Source organism: Chiloscyllium plagiosum, chromosome 24 (assembly GCF_004010195.1).
Source record: "Chiloscyllium plagiosum isolate BGI_BamShark_2017 chromosome 24, ASM401019v2, whole genome shotgun sequence".
NCBI classification, from domain to species: Eukaryota; Metazoa; Chordata; class Chondrichthyes; order Orectolobiformes; family Hemiscylliidae; genus Chiloscyllium; species Chiloscyllium plagiosum.
In genome coordinates this window covers 54,798,479-54,821,691 of record NC_057733.1, presented here as the reverse complement: position 1 = coordinate 54,821,691, position 23,213 = coordinate 54,798,479, and the positions used below count along the sequence as shown (strand labels likewise).

Genomic DNA, 23,213 nt, shown 5'->3' with positions numbered 1-23,213 from the left:
GTTCATTAATGTTAGACTGTTATTTGCTCAAAGCAATTGATTTCAGATTTTAAAATCTCATGCTAGCTACCTGCTAACTTTGTAATGACCTGTTTATTTCTGTGTTTTCTGTCAGTTAACCAATCCTTGTAAATGCCCAATATTATACAAAATATTTGTGAATTATTGTATTCTGGCCAAATGTAAGAGCTCAGCCAAAACATTGACTACTCATGCAAGGGCATGCTGCCTGCTATATTTCTTCACAAAGTCAGTGATCCTGCATTAAAGAAGAAGAATTAATTGGCCACTTTCCAGTGGGCAGCACAGTGGTTAGCACTACTGCCTCACAGCACCAGAGACCTGGGTTCAATTCCCACCTCAGGCAATTGTCTGTGTGGAGTTTGCACATTCTCCCCGTGTCTGCGTGGGTTTCCTCTGGGTGCTCTGGTTTCCTCCCACAGTCCAAAAACGTGCAGGTTAGGTGAATTGGCCATGCTAAATTGCCTGTAGTGTTAGGTGAAGGGGTAAATGCAGGGAAATGGGTCTGAGTGGGTTGCTCTTCAGAGGGTTGGTGTGGATTTGTTCGGCTGAAGGGCCTATTTCCACTCTAAGTAATCTAATCTTAAAAAAAAAAAAAAAAAATTCTCTCTGGTCACTTCCAGAAATTTTGAACCTTATTTGCTGGCTGTTATTGAGAGGTTAACTGGTTCATAATCTCCTTGTCGTTAGCTGTCCCCTTTTACTACTTAGAGGGGAGACACCAATCTCAGTTCCATGGAATCGTAGAAAACTAATCTGAGGATCTCCTCTTACACTCTTTATATTAGATTAGCCCAAACTCCTCCTTTTTAGTCTTGGTAGGATTTTAGTTTGTGCCATTTGATCTCTGTTTAAAGCCAAAGTTAACCAAACTGCATAATTGTCATCTCTGTGCAAAGTCTATAGTAACTCTTCCCAATTCCTCTCCTTTCATCATTCGACATATTGATGTAGGTCTAAGTAACAGCTTAAATAAACCAGAAATTGCTGGCAAACTCAGCAAGTCTGGCAGCATCTGTGGAGAGAGAAACAAAGTTAACATTTCGAATCCAGTATGAGTTGTTTGTTAATTTTTGGAACAGAAGGCAGCTGCCATGGGAGCACAACCTACACAATCCTCCTCCAAGCCACATACTTTCCGAACTTGGAAACACATTTTGGATGTAGGTTTGCTCGCTGAGCTGAAAGGTACATTCCCAGACATTTTGTTACCTTACTAGGTAACATCTTCAGTGGACCTCATACAAAGCAATGCCGAAAATTCTTGCTTTATATTCATATGGTTGTGTTTCTTTGGGTTGGTAATGTCATCTCCTGTGGTGAAGTCACTTCCTGTTCCTTTTTCGCAGGTGGTGGTAGATGGAGTCTTAACTCTGTGTGTTTGTTAGATTTCCAGTTGGAATGCCATGCTTCTAACTACAAATAGACATGACCCTCTCACTAGTATCCTCACCTATGGATGAGGAAGGACACCACTTCAACTGGGACACACATCCATCCAAGGACAAGCCAAGCAAAGACATGCATAAGAATTCCAAGAAGAATAGTATTCCAACTGGAACTCTATCAACAAACACATCAAGTTAGACCCCACCCCCTGAGAAAAGGAACAGAAAGTGACTTCACCACAGGAAAAGACATCACCGACCCAAAGAAACCCAAACATAAATAGAAAGCAGGAATTTTCATCATTGCTTCGCATGAGTCCACTGAAGATGTTACCTAGCAAGGTAACGAAACATCTGGAAATGAACCTTTCAGCTCAGTGAGCAAACCTATATCCAAAACCTCAACCTGAGCTACATATCTTCTCAAACCTCGCTTGGAAACATGTCTCCAGTACCTTCACTATTGCTGGGTCAAAATTTGAAAACCCTCTTGCTAACATAGTGAGTGTACCGACATCACATGGACTGCAACACTTCAAATGTGATGACTTATCGCCTTCTCAAAGACCACTGGTAGTGAACAATAAATGCTGGCCAAGCCAGAGCTGTCACATCCAACAATGAATAAATAACTAAATTCTGGGCAAGATTCTTGTGTAATTTCCTTTCTTTACCTTGACCAGTAAGTAACCCTTGTGCTGCACACAGTATCCTTACACTGGTTGTAATAATGCTGTGGCCATTGTTCTTAGCTATTGGTTTGAGTGACTAACTGCCCTCCTTTTACTTAGAACCAGATCAGTTCGTTATGGGAACACACAGCACACAGAGATTATTCAGCTTTTATCAGCTAAAAAACTATTCTTTCATTCCATTAGCGTTTCTCATTTACAATTTGTCAATATAACTAAGTAAAATCTACCTATCTATCCATGTTTTGATAATTATCTTGAAGCTACTTTCTTAGATCATACTTAAAACTAGAAAGATAACTAAGAATACTTAACAGTTTATTGACAAATCAGGAGTTTAAACCTTGGGCATACTGAAACGGGGGGTTAAACCTACTGGAATAGGAGTATATGTATGAAACATTTAATCTGACAGTCAAATTCCCATTTCAAATGACTGGCATCTGCAAGATTTTGCTGCTAAAGAAGTTGCAGGTGGGGATGTCTTCACTTTCTTGGGAATTGCATCTGAAATGTGTTCTGTGCATTCTGAGGTGTCCTGTAACTTTTCTTTAAGAAAGAAAGTCATTTGATACAGAATAGGTTTTGTGGAGGAAAGTAAATCTAGAGAAACTTTGAGGTGGAACATAGGAATTGGAGGAGGCCATTCAGCCCCTTGACCCTATTTTATCATTCAATAACAAGGACTCTGGGTAATCCAAGATGGAGGATGGGAAAATTTCTGGCTATAACAGCTGCTTTTTTTTTTGAAGTATTTTAGGTATTGGAGGTCATTTCCTCAAATTCCAGGAGCAGCAATTACTGTTTTATATGCATTGTTTTGGAACTTTGGAGGGAAAAAAAAGTCAAAACAACAGTACTTTTAAAAGGGAGAAAAACAGACAAAGGAAGCACATGGTGAGGTCAGTGCAAGGGAGAGAGAGAAAGAAACCCACGTTGCCAACTGACAGAATTAGTAGTTACTGCCTTTGCTGTTGAATTCTTGTATTGCTGGACATCGGAGTGCTTCTGGGAAAATTACCTGAGGCTGAGGGATGACCTTATAGAGGCTTACAAAATTATGAGGGACATGAATAGGGTAAATAGACAAAGTCTTTTCCCTGGGGTCGGGAATTCCAGAACGAGAAGGCATGGGTTTAGGGTGAGAGGGGAAAGATATAAAAGAGACCTACGGGGCAACTTATTCACACAGAGTGTGGTATGCGTATGGAATGAGCTGCCAGAGGAAGTGGTGGAGACTGGTACAATTTCAACATTTAAAAGGCATCTGGATGGATATATGAATAGGAAGAGTTTGGAGGGATGTGGGTTGGGTGCTGGCAGGTGGGACTAGATTAGGTTGGGATATCTGGTTGGCATGGACGGGTTGGACCGGAGGGTCAGTTTCCACCCTGTACATCTCTATGACTCTAATATCAAAGTTGATTTATGGCCGAACTCTAGATACCTGCCGTATCTCTTAATACCTTTTGCTTGACAAAAATAAGTTACCATCTCTAATTTAAAACTAACATCTGATAGTGCATCCATTTCCATTTTTGGAACAGAGTTCCAAATATCTAATACCCTTTGTGTATAGAAGTGCTTCGTAACATTTATCCTGAATGGTCTGGCCCTACTTCACAGACTATGGTCCCTAATTCTAGAATCTCCAACCAATAGAAATTAATCTACCATGTCTTGTTTTTTCTGTTAATATCAATCAGATCACCCTGTGTAACCCTGTAAATTCTAGGAAAATAAGGCCTAATTTGTGTAATCTTTCCTCATAACCTGACTGCTGAAGCCCAGGTATTATTATTGTAGTCCTACATCGTACTCCTTTCAAGGCCAATAGACACTTCTGAAGGCATGGTGACCAAATCTGTTCTCAGAACTGCACAGCTGCCTTACTGCACCAGGGGTCTGTGTTCGATTCCAGGCTTGAGCGACTGTGTCTGTGTGGAGTTTGCACATTCTCCTTTTGTCTGCATGGATTTCCCCTGGAAACTCTGGTTTCCTCCCACAGTTCCAAGATGTGCGGGTTAGGTAGATTGAGTTTATCCAGGGGTGTATAAGCTAGGTGGGTTAGCCTTGGGAAATGCAGGGCTAGAGTTTTGGGACGAGTGTGGTTTGGATGCTGTTTGAAGACTCAATGGGCCGAATGGTCTCCTTCGCCACTGTAAGGATTCTATGATTCTGTCACTTGCCACTGAACCGATTTCCCAGTTATTGTCAGTAATTTATCCTCTTTTCTATGGGCTTCCACTTTAGTTAACAGGCTGCTAGATGGGACTTGATCAAAACTAGAAGTCCACATTTTTAACAAAATCAATAGATATTCCCCTGTCCACTACCTCTGTCACTTTTTTTTTCAAAACCTTCCCTGAGGTATGTCAGATATGACCGACCTGTTACGAACCCACGCTGGGTCTCCTTGATTGATTGACTGACAGAAAGTTTTCAAAATGTTCTGTTATCCCACCCTTGATTATAGATTCCTCAGTACAGATGTTAGGTTGAGTGATCTGTAATTCCCTGATTTTCCTATTTTGCCCTTAAAAACAAAGTAGCATGTGCAGTTTTTCAACTCCGAGGAATGACTCCTGTATCAAGGAAACTCCGAAAGATTGTACTTGGGGCATCTCCAACTTTTAGAACCCTTGAGTGGAAAAGCCATCAAGTCCTGGTGATTTGTCACTTTAATTCAATGAATTTCCTATATGCAGATGTTTTACTGACCAATTTTATTCAGTCCCTGTTCCTGAACTTATTTCCCTTTGGTAAGCTATCCTCTTTTCCACTGTGCTGTTGGTATCGGGGCAGTGGACAGGAGAATAAAAATGAATGCATTGCCAACATAATTTCCAGTAAATCGGAAAGAAAGGAAGTACAGAAAATCTGGATTCTGAGCAGACTCAGGAAGCTGTCGAGTTAACCAGGCTCTCTTGTATCTGGGAGTTTCAGACTGTCACTGTCTTGTGGTTAGTTTGTCTTATTCATGTTGCCTACACCCCCCTCCCCCATGTGGGTTGTTTTCATGGTCACTCTGATGTACACCGACTTGGCCAACTATGATCAAAACCTTATATTGCACAGAACTTGAATAAAATAAATTGACCTAAGAAGCTTCACAGGAGTACTATTGAATAAAGTTGATAGAGTCATGTGAAATATTGAGTCATTGTTCAAAGAAGTGGAGTATTAAAAAAAACTTCTGAGGAAAGTGAGAGTGAATGGTGAGAAGTTTAGCAAAAGAGTTCCAGAGCTTTGGTCCTAGGCAGCCGAAGGTATAACTGCAAATGCTGCAGAAATGTATAATTGGTGTTTAACGGCAGAAGGCTGAGTTATGGGGATGATATACCGAGATGTTAGTATGCAGTGTTGGTGTGCAGATGGGTTCAGGGGCTCATCTCCAAGTCAAATAAATCACTAGGATTATATGCCGCCTGGTTCATTCTCTGCCAAGGAGTGGGATGGAATTTGTATTGGGGATCAAAGACAATACTTGGTCTAATGCTATGTTTTCAGATGATGTTTCCAAGGAGCGTTTGAGAAATAGGAAGGGCCAAGGTCCTTGGGAGATAATGGTGCAGGAACTGGAAGCAAATCTGTTGCACGTGATTCTCTGTCCATAGTTAGATCAATGAGAACTGGAGCAGTCTCACCCAGCTCATGGACAATGTAGAGCTGCTGGAGAAGGATAGCATGGTTGACTGTATCAATGGCTGAACAGAGGATGAGGAGGGTTAAAGTCAAGGATGCTAAAAAGGCAGAGCTGTCTAGGATGGTTGTGTGGCAGCAGGAGATATGAAGGGTCCACGTCATGGCGGGATTAGAAACAAGGATTGGAATTCACCTAGCGGTGGTATTAAATCAGGAGCTAGTACACAACGAGGTAGGATATGATGCAATTTGGAACATGACCAACAGATTTTAAGATGACATCATGTTTATGTAGTATACAATGTGGACAGGAGTTGTTAAGTCTGAAGATAACAAAAGTATGTGTGAGAGTTTCAGAAGCAAGTGAGAGAGAGAGAAGTTGAATGACGTTGTAAAGCAAGAAGTACTTGTGAATGTGGAGCTGTTACCGATCCAACAGCAGGCTGGTGGTCTCCAGAACAACTGGTGACTTTGAGGAAAGAGATGTGCATCTCATTAGGATAAGTCTGGCTCCAAAGTAGGATATCTGGTTTGAAGTATGAGTAAAGAGAATCAGGCAGTCTGTCTCCTGAATGGAACATCACTGGGAGCTTGAATCTGCCCATTTCACTTCCAGCCAGTGTCTAACCAGCACAGTGAGTAAGCACATTGATCTGCCCAGGGCTGACCTTTGCCAGTTGAAGACCAGCAGTTATCCAGAGATGGCTTTAAGATGTTCCCAATTCCAGCCTATATCCACCTCTGCTTTCACTCAGTGTGATGTGGCTGTCGGGGGGACAGCATTAGGCACTCAGTGTCAGTGTGGATTTCTCAATAACAACTTTTGGAGCCTTTCAAACCTGCTCAGTGTGTTTGGGTGTGAGGCATGCAGTCACTTAGAAACACATCCTCCTATTCTCAGTGTGTTCTTTGTTGCCTGATTACTGGTTCTTTTGTATTCTGCAGATCCTGGGATTGCTGCTGTGGATTGTCTGCTGGTTGGACCTCTTCTGTTCACTTGCTGAAGTGGTGAATAATCGACCAAAAGCTGCAGCATATTTCATCAGCCCCTTGCTGCTGGGAGTCACAATGGTGAGCAGACTATTGCACAATAATATCGCTGATGTAGTGTAGGATGCCATTTGATATGCCATTAGGAATTTGGAGCACTGACTGACAGTCTAAGTCTATATTTTGAGATGTTTGGATGATTCTCCAACTTTCTCCTTCCACCTCTTGCCCTGCTCATGGGTGGTATTGTAGCGATTGAGTGAAACTTACTGCACCAGGTAGTCATATTATTCAGAACTGGATCTGCAGCTATGTCCTTCTGAACTTGTACTCTGTCTAAACTGTGAGGAGAACACCTCAAACCAGCAACAGCAGGCTCTCGCTTGGAATTGAGTATCCTGATTCATTGTGACTAGATGAGCTGTAAAGTGACGATAATAATGGAGATAATCCTGAAGAAGTGACCACTTGCTCTCAATGAGCTTCCCCCTGCCTCCAATTTTTGTTCCCTCCCTATAATCATTCCTGCCAACTGTGTATGGCTCCTGAAATCCTGGTACTGATTTACATATTTCCTCACTTGTACATATCGTCTTCATGAGTCCACTCCTACTCAAATGTGCTTGATTCTTGACTGCCACTTGCAGTGGACTAGCAAATTCCTGAGAGGATTCACTGAGCTGATTCCTGGGATAGGTACAGATTGATTCTGAATCTGTGGAGTTTAGAAGAAAGGTATTCTTATTAAAGTGTGAAACACTCTCTGGGGATTTGAGTCTGTTTCCTTTGGGGCTGGAATCCAGAACAAAGAGCACAGTTTCAGAAGCGGTGGTCTCCCATTTATGATGGGAATTAGAACAATTTTCTTCTCTCAAAGGGTTGTTAGTCTTTGAACTCTCTATCCAAGAATGGAGGCCAGGTGACTGACCAAATTCAAGACTGAGTAAACCAGACCTTTAGATGTACAAAGGAGTCTGAGATTATAAAGGGTCTGTCAGTGGAGTTCAGGCTGCAGTCAGATTTTATTGAATGGCACAGTCAGCCCTTGTTCTTAGTTTGTTGTGTCAAACCACTGTAACAGTGCAAAATAAAAAGCCAGTCACAACTTTCGCCATTTAATTAAAAATGGGGAATCAGTACTTTGAATGTAATGCCCATATTTTGACAATGAGCAATAAAATCTTGGTTGAGATGAAGTAGAGTTTGATCCTTTTGAGACTGGGTGGCACACTGAGGTAGTTAGGGTAAATTTCAGTTTGACTGTAGGCAGGATCAGGCTCTACAGCTGATATCATCGCTAACACTAGACAGGTGACCATTCGCTTGACGAGCCGATTCCATAGGAACAGAAGGAGGTCATTTATCCATTTGACTTTATTAAACTGGAACAGCAGGTGACCATTCAGCACCTTGAGTCTGTTTTGCGCTGACGATGATTCGGCTAATCAGCCAGTCCCCCTTTATTCAATACCTTTTGAATACGTTTGTCAAATAAAAATTGCCTCCATTTCAGTTTGGAAGTTGCAATTACACAGAATTTTGGGGGAGAGAGTTTGATTTCCTCTAACCCAGTGCGAAAAAGTATTCCTGATACCATCCCTAAATGGCCTGGCTCTAATCGGAGGTTTATGCCCTTGTTCTTCCATCACCACCTCACCAGAGGAAAGAGTTCACATCTTCATCTCAATAAGCATAAATTGGATTCATAGAGTCAGACAGCACAGAAACAGACACTTCAGTCCAACTCGTCCACGCCAACCAGACATCCCAATCTGACCTAGTCCCATTTGCCAGCATTTAGCCCTTATCCCTTCAAACACTTCCTATTCATATCCTCATTCAAATGTCTTTTAAATGTTGTAATTGTACCAGCCTCCTCCTCCTTCCTCTGATAGCTCGTTCCGTACACTTCACAACCCTCTGTGTGGAAAAAGTCGCCTCTTGGGTCTCTTTTTAAATCATTCTCCTCCCACCCTAGTTAGTCTTACTTCGGTGGTAGGCAAAGTAATGGAAAGGGTACTGAGGGATAGGATTTATGAGTATCTGGAAAGACACTGCTTGATTAGGGACAGCCAGCACGGATTTGTGAAGGGTAGGTCTTGCCTTACAAGTCTTATTGAATTCTTTGAGGAGGTGACCAAGCATGTGGATGAGGGTAGAGCAGTGGATGTAGTATACATGGATTTTAGTAAGGCAGTTGATAAGGTTCCCCATGGTAGGCCAAATACACTAATATCGTGTATTAGTGTTCATTAGCAGAGGGATTGAATTCAAGAGTCGTGAAGTGATGTTGCAGCTGTACAGGACTTTGGTTCGGCCACATTTGGAGTACTGTGTGCATTTCTGGTCGCCTCACTTTAGGAAAGATGTGTAAGCTTTGGAGAGGGTGCAGAGAAGGTTTACCAGGATGTTGCCTGGAATGGAGAATAGGTCGTACGAGGATAGGTTGAGAGTGTTAGGCCTTTTCTCGTTGGAATTGCGAAGGATGAGGGGTGACTTGATAGAGGTTTATAAGATGATCAGAGGAATAGATAGAGTAGACAGTCAGAAACTTTTTCCCCGGGTACAACAGAGTGTTACAAGGGGATATAAATTTAAGGTGAAGGGTGGAAGGTATAGGGAGGATGTCAGGGGTAGATTCTTTACCCAGAGAGTGGTGGAGGCATGGAATGCGCTGCCTGTGGGAGTGGCAGAGTCAGAATCATTGGCGACCTTTAAGCGGCAATTGGACAGGTACATGGATAGGTGCTTAAGCTAGGACAAATGTTCGGCACAACATCGTGGGCTGAAGGGCCTGTTCTGTGCTGTATTGTTCTATGTTCTATGTTCTAAATCTCTGCCTTCTAGTTTTGGACTCCCCAACATGAGGGAAAAGACTTTGTCTATTCACTCTATCCAAGCTCCTCAGATTTTATACCCCTCTATAAGCCTCTGACACTCACCTTATTCAGCCTCTCCCTCGAGCTCAAATCCTCCAGTCCTGGTAAGATCCTTGTAAATCTTTTCTGCACCTTCCCAAGTTTAACAACATCTTTCCGATAGGAAGGTCAACCAGAATTGTACACACTGTTCCAGAAGTGGCCTCACCAATGTCTAGTACAGCTGCAAGATGATGTCCCAACTCCTATAATCAGCGTTCTGACGAGACGGAATTTGAGCTAAGATGTGTGAGGTCCAGAGCTGAGCGAGCTGGTGCTGAGAAGTGGAGGAGCAGGCTGTAAAAGTGAGCTTGCACAAACAACAATATGTAATTGAGTGATATCAGAGTGATGTGGAAGGATAGTTAAAGCTTGGCTATTTTAACCCTCGTCTTTTTTTTTGTGCTTTCAGTTACTCGCAACGTTTCTGATTCAGTATGAGAGATTACGGGGGATGCAGTCATCTGGGGTGCTTTTCCTCTTCTGGCTGATCACCTTGATTTGTGCTGTGATACCTTTCAGATCAAAGATCCTGGCGACATTCAATGAGGTAAGCACAGGAGGGCTGAAGGGCAGCCAAAGTATTAATTGGAACATGCCCACAAACGTTAAATGGTATAATCTTTTATCCTGTAAATGTAGCATTAGTGTATTCCATATCACACTGAGGATCTTGGAGCCACTGACCTGGGATAGACAAATCATATGGATAGCAGGAAGTAGATATTCTGGAACTTTCCTCCCTTTTCCTTGATAATGAATAAGTAGTTATGCAAAACTTTCAGATTCGATTGAAATGGTGGGTTGAGCATGCTGTGCTGTGGGATGAAGGGGTTGATGGACTGAATTTGCTATGGTATTTCATAATCTGTTATGCTGTAGCCCCAGTGGGCACTCTGCACTTGAGCAATAGGGCCTTCTAATCGGCTTGTTGCTGGGGATGAGACTCTCCCACTTCACAAGTCCACAAGCCACAATAAGGCAGTGAGTGGGATGGTGCTGCCTTAGCAAAACAAGCAAGACTTTTTTTTGTCCTTTTGTTCATAGGATATGGGCATTGCCAGCTAGGGCAGTATTTATTGCCCATCCCTAATTGGCCTGGAGCTGCCTTTTGCCTCTGTAGACCTTGGGGTCGAGGAACAACACTGTACTGTTAGGGTGGGGATTCCAATGTCCATGAAGGACTAGTGAAATAGTTCCAAGTCAGGGTGGTATATATCTATTGCCCTTGTCCTTACAGGTGATGGAGGTCACAGGTTCGGAAGGTTTTTTCAAAGGAGCTTTGGCGATTTACTGCAGTGCAACTTGTAGATGGCACATACTGCTGCTACTTTGTGTCACTGGTGAATGTTGAAGATGATGGTTGGAGTGCCAGTTCAACAGTTATATTTGTCCAGGACTGTGTGTCTGAGTGTTGGAGCAGCATCGATCCAGACAAGTGGGGACTATCCCATCACACTCCCAACTTCATCTTATGGATGATGGACAGGCTCTGGAGAGTCAGGCGATGAGTTACTTGCTGCAGGATTCACAACCTCTGACCTGTTGTAACTATAGTTACCACCGGTAACTCCAGTTCAGCTTCTGGTTAAATGCAACCCCCCCCCACCACCAGGATGTCGATAGTCGTAGCTTCAGTGATGGTAATGTCATTGGATGTCGAGGGGAGTTGGTTACGTTCATTCTTGTTGGAGATGATCATTGCCTGACGTGTGTGATGTGAATATTACAAGCCACTTAACAGCTCAGTCTGGATATTGTCCAAGTGTTTCTGCATTTGGACATGAACTGCATCAGTATCTGACAAGTCACATGTGCAATCATCAGCGAACACTTGCTCTCCTAACCATATCATCAGCATTTACTGGAAGCTACAAGACGACAGGTGTCTGCAGTCGCTCTAATGTTCCACACACAGCGATCATCGTCAATATGCTGATTTTTGGCATTGGCTTCTGGTTTTGGAAGTCCTTGCCAAGTGTGGGAACTTCAAGGCCTGCACCACTGTGACTAAAGTTAGACGGAGTCTTGCCGAGGATGGAGGGAAGGTCATTGAAGCAGCTGAAGATGGCTGGGCCAAGAAGGCTACTGTGAAGATGTTTTTGGACTGAGTTGATTGACTTCCAACAGCCACTTCCTTTGTACCAGGCATTACTCCAAGCAGTGAAGAGTTTTCCCCTAATTCTTATCAATCCCAGCATTGCTAGGGCTCCTGATGCCGCATTCAGTCAGATGTGGCCTTGATGCCATGGGTAGTTACTCTCCCCTGATGTCTGGGATTTAGCTCTTTTGACCCAACGTTGTAACAAGGTCAGGAGCTGAGTGGCCCTGGAGAAACCTAAACTGGGTGTTACTGAGCAGGTTATTGCTGAGCAGGTGCTGCTTGATAGCCCTGTTGATGACACCTTCCATGATGATGGAGAGCAGATTTATCAGACTGCAAATGACTTGGTTGGAATTTTCATGCATTTTGTGAACAGAACATTCTTGAGCCATTTTCCAAATTGTCAGGTCGATGCTACTTTTGCAACTGTTCTGGATCGGTTTGGCTAGGGGAGCAGCACGTTGTTAATACTATTGTTCTGGATCGGTTTGGCTAGGGGAGCAGCACGTTGTTAATACTATTGCCAGAATATTGTCAGTGCCCATACTTTTTTGCACGCAGAATCTTTGGGTACTTCTTGATAATGCTTGGAATGAATCCAATTGGCTGAAGACTGGAATCCATAATGCTCGGAACCACAGGGTCATCCACTTGGCACGTCTGACTGAAGATTATTGTGGATGTATCTGTGAAATTTCTTGCACTAATGTGCTGGGCTTCCCACAGCATTGAGGGTGGAGATAGGTGGCTCCTGCTAGATAGCTCCCCATCGCTCGTGACCTGATGTGACAGAACTGCAGAACTAAAGTTAATTGTGGAATTTCCTCACTCGCTCTATCATTTGCTGGTTCGGTTTGATGCATGTAATCTGTGTAATAGCTCCAGCAGGTTGACACCTCATTTTTAGACCTGTTTAGTGCTATTCTTGGCATGTCCTCCAACACTAATCATCGAATTAGGGTTATTCTCCAGTTTGATGGAAGTGGCAGAGTGAGAGATTGCTGGCCATGATGTTACAGCTTTTGGGATGGCATGTTGGCACAGTGGTTAGTTCTGCCTGCCTCACAGCGCCAGGGACCCATGTTTGGGCAACTGTCTGTCTGTGTAGCGTTTGCACAATTCTCCACCCTCCTCCGCCTGGTTTTCCTTTGGTTACTCTGGTTTCCTCCCAGAGTCCAAAAATGTGCAGATATGGGAGATTGGACAATTTAGTGTGGACTTAGTGTCCATGGATGTGCAGGCTAGGTGGATTAGCCATGGGTTTAAGGGATAAGGTAGGGGGATGGGTCTGGGTGGGATACTCTTTTAAAAGTTAGTGCGGACTTGAATGGCCTGCTTCCACACTGTAGGAATTCTATGATTGAATTACAATTCTGCTGTTGCTGTGGTTGTTGACAGCATCTAGAATGCCCAATTTTGAGCTGCTGCATCTGTTCAAAATATCCCATTTAATATGATGGTCGTGCCACACCATGATGGATGTGAAGACAGACCTTCAGTGTGCAGACTTGTGGGGAAGACATGATTACTTCTAACTTACTGCTAAGATCACTTAGTGGGGCATGCTGAAGAAGGAAGAGAATGGGCCCTCCTTATGGGTGCAAACAGGAACTTGACCTGAATGGAACTCATTGTTTCTCAGGTTGAAAGAGTTTGGGTAATATTTGTGAGTTTCATAGAGGCAGCCATACTGCTTTGTCCTGAAGTGTGAATGAATTGCTGACAGTTTTCTCTGTGCATTGTTCTTTCTTCCCAGGATAAAGTAATTGATGTCTTCCGATTTACCACCTTCTATATCTACTTTGCCTTAGTTCTGATCCAGTTCTTTCTCTGCTGCTTCAGTGAACCTCCTCCATATTTCTCAGCAGTATCTTCGAATGAGGTGAGTCCAGCTGCTAAAGTTTATAGCATCTCCCATCTCTGACCCTCATGGTCTCGAAGGCTCCAGTTAATTGTGGATGCCAGGAAATTCACAAACAATGTCTCAAGTTGTCAGTTGCCCTTCAGTGCGGTAACATTTTCACTGCTGAGACAGAATGCTACAGACTCCAGCATGTTGAGCATATAGTGCAGGTTAAAACTCCGTGCAGTACAGAGTGGAAGCTGCTCGGCCAGAGGCTTATAAACTGTGGGAGAGCAGCTCAGTCATAAAGTCAAGGAGTTAAATGCATGGGTTAAGATTACTGTGGGGAAAAATGGGTTTCATTTCATGGGACACTGGTAGCAGGACAGAGATAGAAGAAAACTGTTCCAGTGGGACAGGTTTCACTCCAATCATACTAGGATCAGTGCCTTGGTGAATGAAATAACTAGAGCTGTTGAGATGTCTTTAAACTAATTTGGAGGGGTAGCTGTTATGGACCAGACTGACCCCCTCAAAAATATTTGAAGGTAGCCTACACCTTAACTTTTTCTTACTTTAAAGGCAAATGTAAAGTGTCTCTGATGCAATGCAACTGGTCAAACTATTCAATGTTAAGCAAAACACAATTTATTTAAATGCCATAGTTGAAATACAACCAAAGCAAGAGGAATTTAGAATAACAACTCTCTTGAAAAACTTAATAGAATAATGGATAAATTCCTATTAATGATTAACTGTTCCAATATAGTAATATCATATAAACACACTCCTTGCCAAAAAAGAAAATTATGCCAAAAAATTTTAACATACAGTTCTCCAATCCAGGAGGAAAAAACTGAGAAGCAACCAGGAGACACTCACTGAAGCTTCCAACTCAGAGACCCTAATAGCTTCTACTTAAGGGTAAACTAAAAACTTAAAAACAAACAGGACAAAGTTACCTCTTGAAAGCCACATCATCATCACTTGGGTTCGGGAGAGGGGGATACATTAGTTTACAAAAGATTAAGCGAGTAGGCAAAAAACACTTGGCACATGGAATGTTTTGTGGGGAAATAGGAGATTATGAATTTGGAAGGTAGAGAAGAGGAGCTGAATATTTCTTAAATGAGGAAAGAAAGCAGACAGCTGCAGCACAAAGGGATTTGGGGATCCTCGTGCAAATGTTGTAATCAAGGAATTAATCATCTAGGAGGAAGGGTAATGGGTGAACAGGAATTTGGTGTGAGATAGAATATGGGGAGCTGAACTTAGGCTTTGTAGAGAATAGGATGTTAGGTGATGGAGAAATGTATTGGAATAATCCAGTCTGGTGAGAACAAAAACATATTTGTTAGCACTGTTGCCTCACAGCGCCAGAGACCCAGGTTCAATTCCCACCTCAGGTGACTGTGCAAACTCCACACAGACATTTGCCCTGTGTCTGCGTGGGTTTCCTCTGGGTGCTCCGGTTTCCTCCTACAGTCCAAAGATGTGCAGGTTAGGTGAATTGGCCATGCTAAATTGCCCATAATGTTAGGTGAAGGAGTAAATGTAGGGGAATGGGTCTGGGTGGGTTGCTGTTCGGAGGGTTGGTACGGATTTGTTGGGCCAAAGAGCTTGTTTCCACACTGTAAGTAATCTAATCTTTAAAAATAGATAAGGGTTTCACCAGCAGATAAATGGAGTTGAAACATTGAGTCATGTGATGTTTGAAGGTGGAAACAGGAAATGTGGTTGGGCATTCTGCCTGGAGTCAAATGTAACAAGAAATAGAACATAGAACATAGAAGAATACAGCGCAGTACAGGCCCTTTGGCCCTCGATGTTGCGCCGATCCAAGCCCACCTAACCTATACTAACCCACTATCCTCCATATACCTATCCAATGCCCGCTTAAATGCCCATAAAGAGGGAGAGTCCACCACTGCTACTGGCAGGGCATTCCATGAACTTACGACTCGCTGAGTGAAGAACCTACCCCTAACTTCAGTCCTATATCTACCCCCCCTTAATTTAAAGCTATGCCCCCTTGTAATACCCGACTCCATACGCGGGAAAAGGTTCACACTGTCAACCCTATCTAACCCCCTAATCATCTTGTACACCAGCAATGTTTTGAACACCAGCTTAATCTCAGTCTGTTGCCAACAAGAGGGATTGAGAATGTGGATAGAGAAGAGCGATAGAAAAAATGGCTTTGGTCTTTCTAATATTTACTTGGAAGAAATTTCTACCCATTGACTAGATGTTGGATATACAATCTGATAATTTAGAGATAGCGGAGTTGTTGAGAAAGATAGTGCTATTGTAATGCAAATACAAGAAAAACTAGCATCCACATTCAGTGGTAATAGGAAAGGCAAATTGACAATTATATGGTGTCACCCATTAAGACAGAAATGAGGATGGTCATTGCTAAGACAGTCCTGCAAGGTTGGAGATGCCACCTTTCAGATAACTTGTTAAACTGGGGTCTGTCTGCCCACTCAGTTGAACATGGAAATTGTGCCACAGAATTTTTTTAAGAACAGAAAAGTTCCTTGTGGTGACCTTGCTAATATATCCCTCAACCAATATCACTAAAGCTGTTCAATTGCCACTTGTCATTAGGTTTTTGAGAGCTTTGGGATGTTGTGAAGTTGTTTGATTTTGCATCAACACAGCAATTTTCTTGTGTGAAGAATATGTAGCAACGGGATTTGATCTGGGTTTGTGCAAAGATGTGAACCTCAATGGAAATAAAAATGCTTGGAGACAACTAGCTGCTGAAGGGTTTCTGCCAGAAATGTCAATTTTCCTGCTGCTCGGATGCTGCCTGACCTGCTGTGCTTTTCCAGCACTACTCTAATCTAGATTCTGATTTCCAGCATCTGCAGTCCTCACTTTTGCCTCGCTGTCTCACAGTAAAGATGGAGCTGTAGTGTGTTGATCCAGGCAGTAAAGACCATGGTTCCCATCTGTCCTTGTTTAGAAGGAATTAAAGTACAGGAGGAGTAAAAGTAAACTCTCCAGTTTTTCTGCATTTCAGTTTTATCTAGGCTGATCTGTATCTTAACAATGGAAGCATTTGAACCATCCCAGAATCTCCTCTCCAATCAAATAAAAGCTCAAGTTGAGATTTTAATGCTTAGATTGGAGTACCTAACCTGTCATCTCACTTAGGTTGCCATCTTTTGGCTGAAGAGCAGTCCAATAAGAATGGTAACAGTGAAGCTAAGCTCTATATTCTAGTCACCCAGTGTTACCAACATTTAACAACTTGCTGCAGTGGAAAAAGTGTGTTTCAGTGAATAGATTTCTATCAGTTCCAGCCCAATTTTAGAATATTAACTGGGAGATTCCAAATTAACATTAGATTACTTACAGTGTGGAAACAGGCCCTTCGGCCCCACAAGTCCGCACCGACCCTCCGAAGAACAACCCGCCCAGACTCACTCCCCGATATTTACCCCTTCACCTAACACTATGGGCAATTTAGCATGGCCAATTCACCCAACCAGCACATTTTTGGAAGGAAACTGGATCATCCAGAGGAAACCCACGCAGACACTGGGAGAATGTGCAAACTCCACACAGATAGTTGCCTGAGGCGGGAATTGAACCCTGGTCTCTGGTGCTGTGAGGCAGCAGTGCTAACCACTGTACCACCGTGCCGCCACCTAGATTTACTGAAATAATAACATGGATAAATTGAAGCTGGGATTGTGGGTCTTTTGGCACAAAAGTAGACCATACAGCCCATCAAGATTACTTCACTATTCAATCAAATTATAACTGATCAACTGCTTCAATCCCACTTCTCCTCATTGTTGCCATAACTCCTTGACGTCATTATTCTGCAGAAATAAACTGATTTCTGTCTTCCACGGTCCTCTGAGATTGAAAATTTCCAAGATTGACCAGCATCTGAATGAAGAAATTGAGGGAAATATAGGAAAATAAGGAATATATGAAAAGTGTTGGCCTGTAAGGATCATCCTATAGAACATGTAAGTAGAATGTGGTGCTGGACAAGCACAGCAGGTCAGGCAGCATCCGAGGAGCAGGAGAATCAACGTTTCAGGCAAAATCCCTTCATCAGGAATGAGGTCCTCACTCTCGACTCTAGTCTCCAGCATCTGCAGTCCTCCCTTTCGCCTGTAGAGCATGTAAGACAACACTTTCACTGTACCTCAATTCATGTGACACTAGTAAATCAAATCACATTCTAATTGACTAATTCTTTCAGAGCTGGCACAAACATGAAGGGATGTGATCCATGCTGTCCCACACTATGAATTCTAACTCAAAAGAGATTAAACTGACTGAAGGATTGACTGATCCTGTTCTCACTTCCCGCAGAATCGCTGCCCTGAAGAGGGTGCTGGATTCCTCTCTCGGCTGACCTTCTGGTGGTTTACTAGGTGAGTAGTTTCCTCCTCATTGCATGAGCAGTCAAACAATCCTCATGAGAGTATGGGTAATATCCCCTGTACAGTGCCTGATGCTAAACAACTGCATCAGAGAACACTCTTAATAAGTGCAAAGATATTCCATTTATGCTGATCATCCTATCATGTAGCAATGTCTATGCTTCCATTTTCTTGATCTAGGCATGGCCAAAGTATCACTTGCAATGGCTTATCTTCATGTTTCCATACTAATACCTCTGGTATCCTGCAAGGTTCTATCCTTCTGTCCCTCTCATCAATGTCACTTGGTGACATCATCTGAAACCGCAGTGTTTGTTCTCATGTTTATGAGAAAAGTCCTAGCTGTACCTCAGCACTGCCTTTCTCAACAACTCCACTATCTCTAAATTATCAGATTGTATATCCCATATCTAGTCGATGGGTATAAATTTCCTCCAAGTAAATATTAGAAAGACAAAAGCCTTTGTTTTCTATCACTCTTCTCTATCGACATTTTCAATCCCTCTTGTTGGCAACAGTATGAGATTAAACTTGTCACAGAGATGTACAGCACAGAAACGGACGCTTCAGTCCAACCTATCCATGCCGACCAGATATCCCAACCCAATCTAGTCCCACCTGCCAGTACCCAGCCCATATCCCTCCAAACCCTTCCTATTCATATACCCATCCAGATGCCTTTTAAAAGTTGTAATTGTACCAGCCTCCACCACTTCCTCTGGCAGCTCATTCCATACATGCACCACTCTGCATGGAAAAGTTGCCCCTTTAGGTGTCTTTTATATCTTTCCCTTCTCACCCTAAACCTATGCCCTCTAGTTCTAGGCTCCCCCACACCAGGGAAAAGACTTTGCCTATTTATCCTATCCATGCCCCTCATAATTTTGTAAACCTCTATAAGGTCACCCTCAGCCTCCGACACTCCAGGAAAAACAGCCCCAGCCTGTTCAGCCTCTCCCTATAGCTCAAATCCTCCAACCCTGGCAACATCCTTGTAAATCTTTTCTGGACTCTTTCAAGTTTCACAGCATCCTTCCGATCAGAAAGAGACCGGAATTGCAATATTCCAACAGTGGCCTAATCAATGTCCTGAACAGCCGCAACATGGCCTCCCAGCTCCTGTACTCAATACTCTGACCAATAAAGGAAAGCATACCAAACGCCGCCTTCACTATCCTATCTACCTGCGACTCTGTTTCCTTTTTAGTTCTCTAGCTTCCATGTCTTTGTCTGTTGTCCTGTTTCCCTATCCCCATATCAGTTGAAGCAAAACGTTCAGAGACACAGTATAGTTTTACCTCCTTCATCTATATTCCAGGCCCTGGTGGGAGAGAGAACAATCGCCTATATGCTCAGAGGCATGGGTTCCTGGTCTTCTCTGGAACAGCAGTTTCTTAATGAAGTATATAGTCATTTACAGGGAGGAGCATCCAGATAAGGCAACATACCATATCGATTGAGTGACCATTACAATCAGAGTGTCAATAGTAGAGACTAAGCCTCTGCTATTACACAATGAATGTTCTTAACCTTGTTAACTGGCTTCACATAATGAATACTTTTCACCTTGTTAACTGACTTTACATACTGAATGCTTCTTCATCTTGTTAAATGGCTTTACACAATGAATGCTTTTCCACCTTGTTAACCCACTACCCTTGCTTCCAGTACCTCATTGTTTACTGAGTCATGCTTAACTCAACCTTTGTTTCTCAAAACGTAACTCTTTCCCCACCTGCTCATACCCTATACACTTTCACATCCCCACAGTAAAGACAGACACAAAATAATTGGCCCTGTTAATCTTTAAGGGGCCCAATTCCTTCCCTAGTTACTCTTTTCCCTTAATGTACCAGTAGAATCTCTTGAGTTTCTCCTTAATCTTATCTACCAGAGCTACCTCATGTCCCATTTTTGCCCTCCTGATTTCCATCTGAAGTGTATTCCTTTCCCCATCATACTCAAGGGATTCACTTGACCCCAGCTGCCTATACCTGACATATGCCTCCTTTTTTTTTTCTTGACCAGAGCCTCAATATTTCCAGTCATCCAGTGTTCATTATTCCTCCCAACCTTGCCCTTCATTCTTACAGAAATGAAGGGCTTTTGCCCGAAAGGTCGATTTCGAAGCTCCTTGGATGCTGCCTGAACTGCTGTGCTCTCCCAGCACCACTAATCCAGAATCTGGTTTCCAGCATCTGCAGTCATTGTTTTTACTTCACTCTTACAGAGCCTACTGTACTGAACTCTCACTTTTGAAAGCTTCCCACTTTCCAGTCATCCCTTTAAGTGCAAACAAATCAACTTTCGAAAGTTCCTGTCTAATACGGTCAAAATTCACCTTGCTCTAATTTAGAACTTTAACTTTTACACAAGGCCTATCTTTTTCCATAACTAATTTAAAACTAATAGAATTATAGTCACTGGTCCCAAAACACTCCCCCACTCAGTTACTTGCCCTGCCTTATTTCCCAAGAGAAGGTTGAGTTTTGCTCCTTCTCTGGTAGGTACATCTACAGAGTGATAAAGAAAATTTTATTAAGGACACTTAACAAATGCTTCTGCATCCAAGCTCTTAATACTATGGTAGTCCGAGTCCATGTTTGGAAAATTAAAATTCCCTACAATTCAAACCATATTAATCTTATAGATACCTGTAATCTCCTTACAATTTGCTCCTCAATTTCCTACCATCTATTAGGGAGCCTCAAGTACAATCCTGTCAAGGTGATCATCCCCTTCTTATTTCTCAGTTCCACCCATGCAGCTTCACTGGCCCTACAATCCCACAGGAATATCCTCAGTCCTGCTGTGATGTTTTCCTTAATTTGAAAACTCCACTCACCCTCCTCTCATCTCCTTATCTTTCTTACAATATCTATATGCCAGCACACTGAGCTGCCAGTCCTGTCCCTCCCTCAGTTTCTGTAATAGCTAGAATTTTCCAGTTCCATGTTCCCATCCGTGCCGAGTTCATCTACATTCCTTGTCAGGCCACTTGCATTGAAATAAATACAATTTAATTTATCGGTCTTACCTCGTTCTCTGCCATGCTCTGTCTTCTTTATCTATTTAACTCACTTGGATCTTGACATACCCACTTAACAGCAGAGCCAGCCATGGCCTGGCTGCCACTGGAGTGTAGGGACACCCTTAGTGCTGCTAGAAAGGGAATTTCAGGATTTTGATTCAGTAATTGTAAAGGACCAGCAAGACAGTTCCAAGTGAGAATGATTTGTGACTTGGAGCTGAACTTCCAGATGGCAGTGTTGCCATGCATCTGTTGCCTTCATCTTTCTAAGTGGCTGTGGTCATGGGTTTGGAAGGTGATGTTGAAGGAATCTTGAGTTACTGCAGAGCTTGTTGTAGGATGATATACGCTGCTGCTGCTGAGGGTTAATGATGAAAGAAATATGTTGGACAAGGTGTCAATCAAGAGGACTGCTATGCCCTAGATTAGAGTTTCTCAACTGTTGCTGAAGCATCCAAGCAAGTGAGGAGCATTCCATCACACTCCTGGCCTGTACTTGGTAGCATTCTGGGAGATGAAAGACAAGTTATTTGGTGCAGAATGTCAAGCATCTGAATTGTTCTTGCAGCCACTGTGTATATGACTGATCCTCTTCTGTTTCTTGTCCATGGCAATCCCCACTGAATGTTCATTATGGTGGTTCAGCAATGGCAATACCACTAAAGGTTAAGGGTATTGGTTAGATGTATTATTTGAAGATCATTGCCTGGCACTAGTGTGGCATGAATATAACTTGCCATTCATCAGCCCAAGCCTTGATATTGCTGCTTCACTGCCTGGGTGAATGGTGCTGACCATGATGCAGTCATCAGTGAGTGAAAATCTCCACTTCTGACAGCATGACTGAGGGGAGGCCATTGATGAAATAACTGAAGATGACTAGATCTAGTCCCTGCTCTAGAGGTATGACTAGAAGCTCCACATTGTATAGTGGTTAATATCACTGTCTGCCTTGTAGAGACCATGGTGCAATTCACTGTTGGGAAGTGGCTAATCTTAATGCAATTTGCTGCTCCAGAGGTGTGTCATAACATCTTTGAGCAGGTTGAATAGAAAACATCTAAGCTGAACAGCTTAAGGAGTACTTAGGGTGCACTAGTAGAGTCTTTACCTCCTGGTTCAGAGGATATGGGTTCAAGTTCAATCTGCTCTGGAAGTGTGTAATAACATCTCTGAAGAGAAAATATCTAGTCAAAGTTATACAACGTCAGGTTAGAGACCAACAGGTTTTTTTTTTAAAATCACCAGGTCGTGCAAATGGAAGCTTGAGATTTCAAATAAGCCTTTTAGACTATCACCTGGTGCCGTGTGACTTCTGACTTTGTCCATCCCAGTCCAACACTGGCACATCTACACAGAGAAAATACCTAAGCTGAGGATCATATGATTAACCTCAAGCAACCACAACTATCTTCTTTTGTGCTCGATAGGAATCCCACCAACAGTAAACACCTCGATGGGTAGCCCCCAAAGTAAAGAGGGGAAACTCTGCTGTTTTGGTTCTGTTCGCCGAGCTGGAAGTTTTTGTTGCAAACGTTTCGTTCCCTGTCTAGGTGACATCCTCAGAGCTTGGGAGCCTCCTGTGAAGCGCTTCTGTGGTGTTTCCTCCGGCATTTATAGTGAACTGTGTTCAGCATTAGTTTTGCAAAATGCATCTCTTGTTTTCTAGGTGGAAGAATTAGAATTAGAATCCCTACAGTGTGCGAAAAGGCCCTTCGGCCCATCAAGTCCACACGAACCCTTCGAAGAGTAACCCACTCAGACCCATTCTCCTAACCTATTTTATACCCCTGACTAATATAACCTACACTATGGGCAATTTAGCTTGGCCAATTCACCTAGCCTGCACATCTTTGGATTGCGGGAGGAAACTGGAGCAGTCGGAGGAAACCCACACAGACACTGAGAGAACGTGCAAACTCCTCACATGGTTGCCTGGAATTGAACCGAGGTGCCTGGCACTGTGAGGCAGTAATGCTAACCACTGAGCCAATGTGCTGCCCTTGAGGTGGGGGCGATAGATTAGTGGTGTTATTACTGGTCAGTTAATCCAAAGGCCTGGGTAATGTTCTGGGGAGAAAATGAGGTCTGCAAATGCTGGAGATCAGAGATGGAAATGTGTTGCTGGAGAAGCGCAGCAGGTCAGGCAGCATCTAGGGAACAGGA

General features: G+C 43.0%; 1 protein-coding gene across 4 annotated transcripts in view; it reads left to right on the top strand.

The window, feature by feature from the left end:
- abcc3 (ATP-binding cassette, sub-family C (CFTR/MRP), member 3) overlaps positions 1-23,213 on the top strand; it is a 149,164-nt gene that overhangs the window by 46,958 nt on the left and 78,993 nt on the right. For all 4 annotated transcript variants that reach the window (XM_043715184.1, XM_043715185.1, XM_043715187.1 and 1 more), the window contains exons 3-6: positions 6,692-6,817; positions 10,067-10,204; positions 13,515-13,640; positions 17,946-18,007. In XM_043715184.1, the coding sequence (XP_043571119.1) occupies positions 6,692-6,817; positions 10,067-10,204; positions 13,515-13,640; positions 17,946-18,007 (452 nt within the window). The remainder of the gene's footprint in view (positions 1-6,691; positions 6,818-10,066; positions 10,205-13,514; positions 13,641-17,945; positions 18,008-23,213) is intronic.